This window comes from Drosophila hydei, unplaced genomic scaffold (assembly GCF_003285905.1).
Source record: "Drosophila hydei strain 15085-1641.00,03,60 unplaced genomic scaffold, DhydRS2 tig00000211-arrow-pilon, whole genome shotgun sequence".
NCBI classification, from domain to species: domain Eukaryota; kingdom Metazoa; phylum Arthropoda; class Insecta; order Diptera; family Drosophilidae; genus Drosophila; species Drosophila hydei.
The window spans coordinates 3,225,280-3,237,618 of record NW_022045685.1 but is presented as its reverse complement, the minus strand read 5'-3'; the positions used below and the strand labels follow the sequence as shown (position 1 = coordinate 3,237,618).

General features: G+C 44.8%; 4 protein-coding genes across 5 annotated transcripts; 2 read left to right on the top strand and 2 right to left on the bottom strand.

The window, feature by feature from the left end:
* Nucleotides 1-1,377: 1,377 nt before the first annotated feature.
* On the top strand, nucleotides 1,378-1,929 carry LOC111598439. The gene is made up of 2 exons (XM_023313681.2): nucleotides 1,378-1,600; nucleotides 1,667-1,929. The coding sequence occupies exons 1-2, from the start codon at nucleotides 1,430-1,432 to the stop codon at nucleotides 1,829-1,831; spliced, it is 336 nt and encodes a 111-aa protein (XP_023169449.2). The 5' UTR covers nucleotides 1,378-1,429; the 3' UTR covers nucleotides 1,832-1,929.
* Nucleotides 1,930-2,988: 1,059 nt separating this feature from the next.
* On the top strand, nucleotides 2,989-3,488 carry LOC111598458 (hemocytin). Its single transcript, XM_023313714.2, has one exon. It carries the CDS (start codon nucleotides 3,170-3,172, stop codon nucleotides 3,386-3,388), a length of 219 nt encoding a protein of 72 aa, XP_023169482.2. The 5' UTR covers nucleotides 2,989-3,169; the 3' UTR covers nucleotides 3,389-3,488.
* Nucleotides 3,489-7,090: 3,602 nt separating this feature from the next.
* Nucleotides 7,091-10,204, bottom strand: LOC111598424 (sodium-coupled monocarboxylate transporter 1). 2 transcript variants are annotated; one of them, XM_023313667.2, is made up of 6 exons: nucleotides 10,153-10,204; nucleotides 9,748-10,047; nucleotides 8,791-8,950; nucleotides 8,654-8,719; nucleotides 7,473-8,563; nucleotides 7,091-7,407 (listed from the first exon to the last, which is right to left on the bottom strand). In XM_023313667.2, exons 2-6 carry the CDS (start codon nucleotides 9,984-9,986, stop codon nucleotides 7,146-7,148), a joined length of 1,818 nt encoding a protein of 605 aa, XP_023169435.1. In that variant the 5' UTR covers nucleotides 9,987-10,047; nucleotides 10,153-10,204; the 3' UTR covers nucleotides 7,091-7,145. The 2 variants fall into 2 exon arrangements, with proteins under 2 accessions (XP_023169435.1, XP_023169434.1); XM_023313666.2 differs by lacking the exon at nucleotides 10,153-10,204 and having other exon boundaries at nucleotides 9,748-10,120.
* A 1,011-nt stretch (nucleotides 10,205-11,215) lies between these two features.
* LOC111598459 lies at nucleotides 11,216-11,614 on the bottom strand. The gene has a single exon (XM_030223466.1). It carries the CDS (start codon nucleotides 11,612-11,614, stop codon nucleotides 11,216-11,218), a length of 399 nt encoding a protein of 132 aa, XP_030079326.1.
* Nucleotides 11,615-12,339: the final 725 nt, after the last annotated feature.

The following is a 12,339-nucleotide window of genomic DNA, read 5'->3' as shown; positions in this document are numbered from 1 at the left end:
GAGCTTCATATTTATCTGAAATGCTGTCTGCTGCCTTGGCCTTTTACGATTTGGTATTGCTTCACCCTCCATCATCGTCATCTTTGGTTGTAGTTTACGACTTTTCCTTTTCGATGTGTCGACGTCGCCCCGCCCGCCCCCTCTCACGTTGTGCGATATCCTGTGGCAAATCTGTCAAAGTTTTGTTACATGACACTTGCCCAACCATCCGCATATGCCACACAATCAAATCATACACTGAAAACAAAGTATGTATACCTTTAATCTAACACGCTTGAGCTTCTTCGCTCAACTTCTGATAGTCTTGCGCGCTGTTAACGCCGTCTTTTAATATATATTATTAAATCATCATCTATAAGAGCTTCGTAACTTCACCTTACTTTTGTCAAGTGTATTTGCACACCTTCGCAGGCGGTATATAAAGAAATCGCAATAAAAGATGCTCGACACGTTTATGTTTATCCATCCCCCGGCTCCAGCATAAGGCAAACATCATCATCAGGCCTCGCAGTAGATCAAATGGCTGACAAGCAGAAGCAGTTCGCCTGGCTAAGACCTGTAAAAGCCTCTGGCAAATGACTTCACTACATTTCATTAGTTTGGCATTACATATTACCTAGATCTGTATTGATGGCGCTAGCTTTTAGAGCACTTAGTTATGAGCAGATCGATACGCCAGAAGCTGGAAACTTTGACTTGTGCAAGAGATTGAGCTTAGCTCTGCATTTGCTGTCATTTGTTTGAGCATAAATTTTTAGTTATAGAGTAGAGCTTACAGAAAATTTCTTAGGCCATGAACTTGAAGGAATTTGGAGCGCGTTGGGTCCGCGAGCAGTCAGACAATAGCATCTGTGGGCCCTTTCTGGGCGAGCCCGCAGATGAACTATTCATGGGAGAACAATCTGAGAGAAATGTCAGCTCTAAGAAGTCTGCAGACTATAGAGAACATAAGCCAAGTTTGAATCAAGCTAATAGTCCAAAACGTTTGCATTGTATGTTCTGATTACAGGTTATTGAGTAATTGAGTTATTCAAATGAGCTATTGAACTGGTTCATTTCATTAGATGCCTTTAGTGCAGTTCATACTCGAGTCTAATCTCTTTGCCTGCAGTTTGCAACAGGGATACGTCTAGATTCTTTCATGGACTTTGGTGCATTGACAGATCGATTGCCTCAGCGAATGTGAGCCCGAACCAAAATCAAAGTCAAGTGCAAAAATAAAGTGGAAAAATGAATGATTTCAGCAAAACGTGGCTTCAGTGCACATGATAATTGTGTGTCGCACGTCGAAAGAGCGTGAATAAACAAAATCACGACTGAATTAGTTTTACATAAAAAAAAAAAAAAACAATAAACAAAAAAACAAACACAGACACAAACAAACCCAAACAGAAACAAATCAGCAGCTCAACAGCTCAATTAGGTTTTAATGTGGCCCTCTAATTGCTCGCTTGCTGCAATTACGAGCCCGCTGCAAAGCCGCGGTCCATATAAGCGCCAGCCTCGACACACATTGCCACAACTGGCCGAACGAATCGAAGCAGCAAACATGCGTCTCCATCTACTGCTAGCCCTGACCCTGGCCATGCTGGCCGTATTGGTAAGTCCAGTGGAGCCTCCAAGGCGTCTGTGCTCCAGCTAATTGGCGGCTTCTTTTCGCATACAGCAAGTGGCCACAGCTCGAGTGACGCCCTATCAGGATGCTCAGCATCATCGCTCGACCACGGTGGCCAGCTTTAACGCCGGCTTAGCTGGCGTTCCCTCCGGCCAGCCGCCACATGGTGGCCCGCCACCGAAGCCACGCACTACCACAGCCTCCAGCTCTGGCTGAACTCGGCGCTGAACCAAGCAACTGATCTGAAGGACCACGAAAACTACATGAAAATATATTAACCTCGCACTGTATTAAATCTTTGACACACTTCAATAAAGTGAATGTAGTGAAAAGCAAACCAAACTGTGTTTCACTTAGGCTGCACTCTCAAAGGAATGTAGCTTAAGCCAACTGGCATTAATTTTCGGCTAAGCTATATCGAGATGTTTCGGAAAAATAGAGACAGAGATCTGCTGATATATCAGATAGATATTATAGATATTATATATTTAGAAATGTTCTTACTTTCTACAGGAATTTCTAGTTCAGAATGAATCTTCTCAGAGTAATCTTCAAGCAAAAAACTCTGCTGAGTCCCTGGAAATGCTAACAGTTCTCTTCTATTCTATAACTCTTAAGCAGTCTCAAGACTTTTTCTGGCTAACAACTTTTTTGTTTTTACCAACAGATACTAGATTAAACATCTCTTCTTATAGACAAATCATAAAAAATACACATATAAATATACTTAATTAAATATTGTATCGCAAAGCGACTTGACAACTCAGAAGCCGCCACGAGCAAAGCTCTAATTTCATCACATACAACTCGAGTGCCCATTGATGCCTGTGTTTCGACTCACGTGAAATAGTTGCAATTAAAAGCTGTACATTACTCACCATTCGTTTGTTATTTTTTATGAATGTAAAAAGCTGGTAACGCCCAAATGATGCAGCGAGAGATGCTGCTCTGTCATTTGCTGCTGAGAGATGCGAATCTGTAGCTATTAAAACGCCACACGAAATTGCATACGAATCAATCTAGAGCCGAAGGCTGACAGTTTGCGTGGCTGGGGAATTTACCGCAAATGACATCATTGAGCGACATCTTGATTGTCCTAATGGCACTTTGTAATAAATGCTCTTATCGCCACTTGCATTCACAGCTATTTACGACCGGAACTGGCAGTGCAACTCGAAGACAGACAGCAAGAAAGCTGAGCCATGAGCCCTAATCATATATATGAAAGTGAGTATATTTATATATATCGAATTGTTTATGATTAAGACTTCAGTGAGAGCTCAGCTGCAAGCCTTGGTCAGTGCATTGCTCATTGTAAGCGCGTTATTTATCTAAGCATCTATCTATATCATATGAATGAAACTAAACGGAGCTGGAGCTGTCAAGCATACAATAAAAAATTATAAATATATAACTATGAAGTTGGCAATAATTGTTTGATTCCGCGAGGAAGACGACTATAAATCGGCGTCGAGTGGTGGGTGCAGCCAGCAGTTGTAGTTTGACAACAGGTTGAGTGGTCCAGTGGTTCAGTGGTGCAGCTAACATAGCCTGATGCGCAGCTATTCACAAATGTTTGGGCCGCCGCTGCTGCCGCTGCTGCTGCTGCTCTCGCTCATGGGGCAGCTGCATGCGGCACCTGTTGGCGAGCATGTGGATCATGCCGGCTGCATACGCGTGACGATCATTAAGCGGCCATTGACCACGACAACAACAACTACGACAACAACAACAACGCCGGCTACAACAGCGCCCACAGTGGCACCTGGCTAAGGCGTACAATTGATTCTGTTTTACCTTTTTGTTTTGTGTTTTCGTACAACTTTGAAATAAAGTGCGCGCCGCAGTGCTGACAAAAACCGTTGCATACTTTTGAGCGGCATCGATATAAAGCACGTTTCGATTCCATTTGTTCCAGTGTTGCAATAGGAACACGCTACAAGAGCTTCAATAGAAGGCAGCGCTTTGCTCCCATTCAAATGCTGCTGCGATCGTTGTCGAAATGTAAGGGCGAGTCGCATTCAGAGTCGCTGATTTGAGCTCCCATTCGCTTCACTATTCGTGCAACTACAGCTGTTGCTGCTGCTGCTGCTGCTGCTGCTACTGTTGCTGCTGCTTCCCCAGGGCAATGTTAATTGGATGATGGCAAATGCAAAGGCAAAGGCGAACCGCACAATGCACAAACAAGCTGCCAAATATAATTAAATATTTTATCGCATAAAAGTGTAGGAAAAGTGCCAAAATGAAACGACAACAAGAAAATGAGCAGCCGGCATGCGTTTGCCTGACCACTTTGCATACTTGTGGGCGGTGCTGGCTGCCAAAGGGGGCGTAGCTGGGGCAAAGGATTAAGAGAATGGGGCCGTGTAGCTGGTTCAGGTGGAGGCCGTTCTCCTAATATTGTTAGACCTGACATTGTTGTCGTTTTATGTAGTGTATGTATATGTGTGTGTGTGTGTGTGCTTAACACATGTTCCACAAACAATACGCCCGCAGCTCAACCGACTTGGTAGCCCGTTTTGCCAACCTCTCGCCACCTGACCCCGAATAAAAATTTCCATTGCCCCCAGTTGCATTTCTTTGGTCTTTAGGTTTTTCAGATGAAATCTTTTTTGGCCTGCAGTTGCGCCAACAACAACAACAACAACAAGGCTAACGTTCCATTGTTCGGACAGGGCCCGAGCAGAATATGTTTTTTTTTTGTGTTTTTTCGACAATTTCCATATGAATTTTAATTATAATTTTTCTATGTTCATTTTCATGAAAACAATCAAAAATGACTTTTGTGCCGCAGCAACAGCAGCCGCCTCAAACGCCCCCACCTTGCCGGTTAGGCGTTGCTTGGGTCGGCTTAGAATCGGCTATGTAGAGAGGGAGGGCAGCGAGAGGGAGAGTGCGACAAACAGAAGAAGAGTGGGCGGCTGGGCGGAGCTACTTGCAGACCCACTGCAAATTGTCACTGGCATTTATAGCCGGCAGGGCAGCCTAGTCAACAGCTGCATTAGTATGCGAACATTTTGTTTGAAGTTGAAATTTGTTACTCTACCAATGCGCTGCCATAAACCGAGTTGCTCAATGGCATATTAAGTATGAAGTAAAATAAAGGCCAAGACAACGAATGAAACACAGCCAAATAACGAGTGCAGCAATGTAACCAGTTGAGTAACGAGTAGAACTAACTAGTAGAGTAAAGTAACGAATAACACACAGTAACGAGTAAAACAAAGTAAAAATTGAATAAAGTAACGAGTGGAGTAAAGTAACGAGTAAAATAAAATTTCCATGTGAACAAAGCTAACAGATGTTAGATGTTAGCAAATAATGAATAGTAGTAGAAGCCGAAACACAACCCAACGAGTGCAAAAAGCAATGAGCACAAGAAAGTTACGAATAGAATAGAGTAACGATTAGAACAAGTTAACGAATAGATCAAAGAGCAGGGATAAACAAAAAGACAAATAAATGAAAGTGACGAGAATAACAAAGTAACGAGTAGAACACAATAGTGAGTAAGCCAAAGTAACGAGTAGTAATAGTAGCAGTAGTAGTAACGAAGCGAGTTAAATGGCATGACGTAACTAGTAGCAATAGGTAACGAATCGGCTATAACGAGCAGATACCTTTTATTTCAACCAGAACTCGAAATATTTAAAAAAGCAGCATGATTCAGCTTAATGTTTGCCTGCCAGTGTGGCAAAACACTGCCAGCAGCTAATAAGCTTCAGAAGCTCTCTAAAAAAAGAAGGCACAAATTATATGCCAACATAAAAAGTAACACAAAAGCAAACAGCGACATAAACAAGTTAACTGAGCAGCTTTTGTGCCTGTTGTTGCTTCTATTGTTGGTGTTGCTGCTGCTGCTGCTGCTGCTGCTGTTATTGGTGACGGCGTATGGCATGCACGTTAGCGAGGCAGCTTCCGTTTCCGTCGTGGCCAAAAAACAATCCACCCATATGACAACTGCCGCTGTCACTGGGCTCTGCCACTGGATCTGGCCATGCATGTTAGCCGTAGCTTTGAATGCGCCGCAAGGTGGCACACATGTGCCATGTCTGTTTTTGAGATTTGCACCTGGACTGCCAGCCCCACACCAGCCCACCAGCCCACCAGCCGCAGGCCCACCCCACCCAGGGTGTCCATAACGAACCGTTGTCATTATGCATTCTGATGACATTTTCGCCGCTGTCTTTTGTGCGAGCTTATTTTAGCAGCGGCTAATTAAGAGCCAGCCAGCCAACTAGCAATGGAAATTCTATACAGCATATTAGTGTACCAGTTGGATTGAGCGGGCTGCTCGGGCTGGCCGGGCTGGCCGGCTGGCTTACCCCCAAACGGCTGAAAGGCACCGAATCCTTTTGTGTAAGTCTATGCAGCAGGTAGATGGCAGCATGTTCAACCTCATTTTTCATAAGGACGAGCTGAGTAGAACTAAGCATGGATTGGAAACTACAAGAGATCGAGCCCTGGCAGTTGATAAATATATATTCTATAATACGCGTAGATTAGTAAGTTAAGACAGGCGAAACATTGATAGATTGTGAAGTGAATTGGAATTCTTTAACATAACTAAAATACTTTGACAGCTAAAGTCATAAAATGTTGCATGCAACTAAACTTAACCAAACTTCAGTTACTTACGAATTCTTTTATTATAGAGAACAGCGCTGGAAAGTTAAGAGAGTCAGCTGCTGTTTGAGCAGTGGTACATTCAGTGGTATCTTGCAGTCAAGCACTCCCCACTTATATACTCTGTTCCTCTTTTTAGAGTCCTTGCAATGCCTTAGTTGCTTTCCTAATGCTCTGCAGCAAAATATTGTTTGGTTAACTCTATGTATAATTTGAAAGGTTTCCATGTTCTGCTTTAATTTGTATAGATTTTAGTTGGCATCTGTTTGTTGTTGTCCGGCTGAAAACTAATTTCGCAAACATTTGTCAGCTCATTAACAATTCAATTTGCTGCATAAACGACCTAAACATACAAATAAACAGACGAGCAGAGACAAAGACTCGAGGAGCGGCAGGGCAAAGGGCCTGGCAATGACTACTAATAAGTAGTTACGATGAGTTAGTCTTGCCAAACACACGCGCACTCACACACACACACACGAGCACATGAAAAACAGTAAATATTCAATTAACAGCACAAGTAAAACTCGGGTCAAACCCTTTGCAGTTCGCACCCCAAGCCCAGGTTAGGAGGCACAATTTTAGTTGTATTTTTCTTTTTATTTTGCTGCTTGTTTTTTTTTTATTTATTTGCTTAGTAGTTTGCTTTGATTTGGCAAAGGTTAAGGTTGAGGCTTTGGGTTCGCTCAGGTCCGGTTCTAGTTCCAGCACTGCGGGCCCTTTTCTAATTACACAAAAAAGCAGCTGCTTTGAACCCATTTGCAGGCAGCACAAAGACCAAATAATTATGAATCGTATTTTATTTAATTTTAAATATTTACTAAGCTACCAAAGGAACATTTTGGCCGGCAGCAGTCACGGCGGCGACGGCACTGCCTCACCCGTTAACCAGCACATCCATTGCTCACGTTGCCGTGTCCTGCCCCAGCGTGCGCTTGCCCAGCTTGACCATCTTCAGCGCTGGCAGCTGCGTGCGCCGACTGCGACGTCGCTCTAGCCAGCGGCGCACGAACGGCGTCAGCAGGCGGGTGTCCAGCGCATCTAGGTCCGATTCGCGCAGCAGCAGGCTCGTCACTAGCGCCACTATGATGGTCAGCAGGGCGCCGAAGAGCGTGAAGTACAGATACGAGATTCGATACAGCTGAAAGGGGGCATCCGAGGCGGCGCTGCAACGCGAATGGATAGGACAAATGAATTCAATATAATTCCAAAGGCAAGTGATGCGCCTCACCTGATGCCGCCATCTAGCGGCAGGCTGCTAAAGGCGCGCCGCTCTCCCGAAAATGTGTAGTTGCAGCCCAGCGTGGAGTAGGGCTTGCGCTGATAGACCAAGTCGCCCGTGACCAGATCGTGCTGTGCCTTAATGCACATCCAGGCCATGACAACAAGCGAGCTAATGCCGCCAAGCAGCGCGCCCTTCGAGTTGACCCAGGGCAACAAAACACCCGATGTGAAGATGCCCAGCAGAGGTCCGTTGGCCACAGAAGTCAGTGTGATGGTCAGCTGGAGCACAGCGCCCAGCTTTTCCACAATGAAGACCAAGGCGACAAAGATCACGCCGAAGAGAACAACGACGCTGCGCATGACAAACGAAGTCTGCGCCTCACTCAACGGCTCATGGCGGAAGGTCTTAACGAAGTCCTCCAGTACGACGGCCGACAGTGAATTGAGGCCGGTGGAGAGCGAGGAGAGCGCCGCACTAAAAACTCCAGCCACAAAGACGCCGGGCAGGCCGGGATACGAGCCGAGTGTCTCCATGACCAGCAGCGGCAGCAGCTGATCGTTGCGCTGCGCCAGTTTCGTCTCTAGTGGATCGCAGTCCGCGTAGGTCGCATAGATGAGCAGACCCGTATAGCCGCAGATAGCCAGAAAGGCTAGCACACCGACTATAAAAGTCCAGATTGCGATACGCGCATGTCTCAGCGTGGGCAGCGACAGATATCGCTGGATCATATTCTGACTGATGGCATTCGACTTCAGCCAGTGGGCCACGCCGCCCAGCACCAGGGAGTAGAAGGTGTAACGTTCACTGAGATCGAATGTAAAGTTGGGCGACTCAATGCGAGCGGTTTGCTTCGCTCGCTGCCAGACTACGCCCGGTCCTCCAATATCCAGTGTGCCCTTGATCAATACCAGCGCCATGGCCCCAAACATGATCAGCGTCTGGACCACATCTGTCCAGACAACCGCCTTCAGTCCGCCAATGCACGTATAAAAGATGCACACCACGCACACACACGGCGTCACAATGTGTATGTTGACGCCCGTCGCCTGGTTGAAGGCTATGGCCGGCACATAGATCACAATGGGCAGCCACAGGAGCTGCAAGATTGTAAAAGGGCATAGAAATCGATAATGTTTGCTTAACATATCATAGTCTTTCCTGGTCGATTGAACTGATCTTGCACTTACCGAAGCCATGATGAACATGATCGAGCCAAAGAGCCGCAGGCTGCGATTGTAGCGCTGCTCCAGATACTATATATGAAGTAAAGTTAAACATTCTTTAGCCACTGCGACTTGGCTGACTGCGAGCGATGGGCACATACCTTGTAGGTGGATATCAGGTTGAGCTCATGGAACACTGGCAAGAATATGTAGAACATGCACAGGCCCATTAGCACCAGGGAGCCCATGATGTACAGATACTGGGCACCGTACAGGTAAACCTCGGTGGGTGTGCCCAGCAGCGTGATGCCCGAAATAAAGCTGACGAGAATAGAATGGAAGAGACATGTCATCACGAGTTGTCAAAAATGAGCTTCGTAGCCCAGCCACTTGACCTTCAGTCAAATTCGTTTCCGCTCTCAGCCAAAAAACGAGAAACGAGAAACGAATACGAAATAAAAACTCTTTTGGGGAGATCAAAGAGCGTTTTATGCAATTTAATTAACAGCGACTTGCTCGCTGTCGCCATTCGAGTGGCCCGTATACGGACTACTCTCAGCATGGGCTTCTACAGTCGTCGCTCTTGCGAGTCCATTTAGAAAATATGACACAATTTGATTTGCTGCGTTGATAGGCAGCGTTCACAGTTCACACAGTTCACAGTTCCAGCTGTAACTAGCTGTAAGTGGAGCAATCTCTCAGCTCAAATTGAACGCCATGGAACCCCTAGAACTGGCATATTATAATAACTATTATCATTAGCTTTACCCCTAGAAAGTGCACTGACTGCAACTATAGTCTGCCTCTGCCCAAGACAGTCCCAACTCTTTGCTAGCCAAGTGCAGCGTAGAAAATAGATAGTTTAAAAGACTTTTGATCGACTGACAGAGCTAGAACCTTAACAGCTATAAAACCAATTGGATTCACTTATATAATAACAAAATAATAAGAAGCTGTAGCTTTTGTGTTTACATTACGATCTACTTACAGATCTTACAGATGTAGGAAACATCTCTAACTCTGAGCTAACAACTCAATTTGAAATTGACAAGAGTCCATTGCCTTAGGAGATATTTGAGCTATATTGGCTCTTCTGATTATAATGATATGGTACTCACCTAGAGATCAGCGACATGGTGATGGGAAAGATTTTCATTTTTCTGCCGCCCACCAAGTAGGAGGCGGCACTGTTGGCCGCCTCCTCAGCGCCGGTGGCCTTCAGCTGCCTGGACTCGCGGCGCAGCTGTAGACAGAAATGAATGCCGATGACGGCGCAGATGGCCAGCATTAGGCAGAAGACCACATAGTCCGGCCAGCCGAAGCTCTGCAGGCTAATGCGCAGCTCGTCTACATGCATCTCGCCGAGTCACAGTCACAATCAGATATCGGTCACTATATCGATTGAACAGTCAAATCAGCTGTTGCAAGTTGCACAGAAAATAAATTAAAAAAAAACAAGAGAGAAGAGAAGTTATCAAAATCAAAATGCCACCGCACAGTTGAACGCACGAAAAGTAACTGACAGATCGCACATGCGGCACATCCCAGTGGATGATTGTTGGATGGCCGTTGGCTGTTGGCTGTCTTCGGGTCCGCTGGCACAGCTAAGCGAACGGGCGAGCAGCCCAAACTGAACGAGCAGCCTGTTAAATTTTCATGATTCTGATACTGATTCCGATTCTGATTTAGATTTGCCTTAACATTCTCGGACTTCGGATGCCAGCTGCGAGCAGCGAACTTGTTGCTACTACTATTATTAATGATATGATGGCATTTCGTCTATTATCTTATGTATACCCTGTACAAAATGGCTGTGAGAATCGCAGAGAAGTCTCGTTCTCCTTTCAGTATGTCTGTAGAAAGTTTTGTGTGCCTCGGCTTAACAACTCTTTCTGTTTGCTTACAGGGTATGCACGCGTTGCTTTTGTTTTGCTGCGATAATTTTAGCAGCGAGAACAGCTGACAGCTTGAAGTTTATCTAATCACCTGCCCATTGTCTTGAGGTCGCAATTGGGCGAGCTGGCGTCAATTGGATCTCGCGAGCGGAACCACAGATCATGCTCAAAGCCAGACAGACATTGTCTTTGGTTTTAGGTCGCTGTCTGGGATTATTGTGGGGTGCCAAAAGTGTAGGAATCGTTGGCGTAAACTAACTTGATTAGGCTTCGCGCGCAAATTGAGCTCAGTAATTGGCGCGAGCTCGGCCAATGTGGGCCGACGTATAAGCGAGACAGAGCATACAATGTGCCAGATTTAGAACTCGTAATTTGCCAGATAGACGCAGATATATATATATATAAATATATATATTTATATATGTATATCTAGATGTGTGTAGTCATTTACCTATTGTTTTATTAGGATTGGAGTCAATTTGACGAAATTGCTTTGGTTATTTTCAGATTAACTGTGATTTCAATAATAAAATCTACGCCAATCTTAGAACTTGACCTTAATATAAATAATGCCCAGAAATTGCACTTGAGTCAGATATGTATGAATCCCTTCAAATTATAATCTTGTTTCTTTATGAAAACTACTTTTAATAAAAAAAATTCCTTTCTATTTTCTGTGCATTTTTGGGTGCTACAAGTCTGCTAAAACATTGTCTAGCAGCACCGAGAACTGAGCTCCGTCAACTCGGACCATTTTCATAGGGACAGCTTGTTCAGATACTCCAAAATAGTCGCGCCATCGCTTTCCCAATCCATATCGCTCTCCAGATCCCTCGCATTGACATCCGCTGTAAGGAGAGCACCGAGTTGTGAACAGAGTCATGCTTGGAAGCAGGAAGTACTTACTCATGCCAGACTCACCGCCACCAGCAGTGCCACCATTCATGGCCAGCACCGATGTGGCCAGATCCTTGAGCGTGCGCTCCAGTTCCCCAAACTGCTCCAAATCACTCACGGATGGAGCTGCCCAAGCACAAGCGCAAAGGCACAGCAACAGAGCGCCGACAAAGTAGATCCCGGTTGCAGCCATTTGGCAGATAGACAGATCTGACCATTCCACATATGCTCAAGCTTTTATAGATCGAGCAAACTAATCGAACCGATTTTCTGCTCAATTTGCAGCACTAAGCGCTGACCAAATGCTTCCATAAGCAGCAAATGAGCTGTGACTGTTATCGCAGATATGTGAAATGGACTCTGTAATATATATACATACATAAATATATATATATATATATATATATATATATATGACTTTAGCTTTACCAACAAGTATAAGCTTCACATCCATTATACAGAGTATGGCTTAAGCTTATTTAATTACATTTTTCTATTTAATTGACTTACAACTGTAACTAATAGACAAGAGAAATGAAAACCATATGCTGGCTTATCTTTGGGCTACTGAAGAACATTGTAACTGTACATAATACCCTATAATACCCTGAACTCTTGAGGCAACCCATACATCTAAGCAAAACAGCGCAGGGTATTTATCAGTCAGAGCTAACTTGTGCTTAATCGATCAATTTCTATTCGATTCCAAAGCTCAGTTTTGTATATATGGTCACCCTGCACGCAACATTTGAGTGACCAGCCTGCGAGTATGCTACGCATATGTCTGCTTCCATAGCGCACACTTGGTGCAGTTTTGGTCGGGTTGCTTATGTCTGAAATTGTTTTAGCATTTCACTGTCTGTCATGTTGTATACTTAACGTTGCGAAGCGTTTTCAGTTTTTCTTCTCTTTTTACAG

Excerpts from the sequence above, each read along its gene's own strand:
- LOC111598439 (XM_023313681.2), top strand. The coding sequence starts at position 1,430 with ATGTGGCCCTCTAATTGCTCGCTTGCTGCAATTACGAGCCCGCTGCAA. Across the intron at positions 1,601-1,666 it reads TGGCCATGCTGGCCGTATTG|CAAGTGGCCACAGCTCGAGT; the intron begins GTAAGTCCAGTG and ends TTTCGCATACAG.
- LOC111598458 (XM_023313714.2), top strand. The coding sequence starts at position 3,170 with ATGCGCAGCTATTCACAAATGTTTGGGCCGCCGCTGCTGCCGCTGCTG.
- LOC111598424 (XM_023313667.2), bottom strand. The coding sequence starts at position 9,986 with ATGCATGTAGACGAGCTGCGCATTAGCCTGCAGAGCTTCGGCTGGCCG. Across the intron at positions 8,951-9,747 it reads ACCATGTCGCTGATCTCTAG|CTTTATTTCGGGCATCACGC; the intron begins GTGAGTACCATA and ends TATTCTCGTCAG. Across the intron at positions 8,720-8,790 it reads ACCTGATATCCACCTACAAG|TATCTGGAGCAGCGCTACAA; the intron begins GTATGTGCCCAT and ends CTTCATATATAG.
- LOC111598459 (XM_030223466.1), bottom strand. The coding sequence starts at position 11,614 with ATGGCTGCAACCGGGATCTACTTTGTCGGCGCTCTGTTGCTGTGCCTT.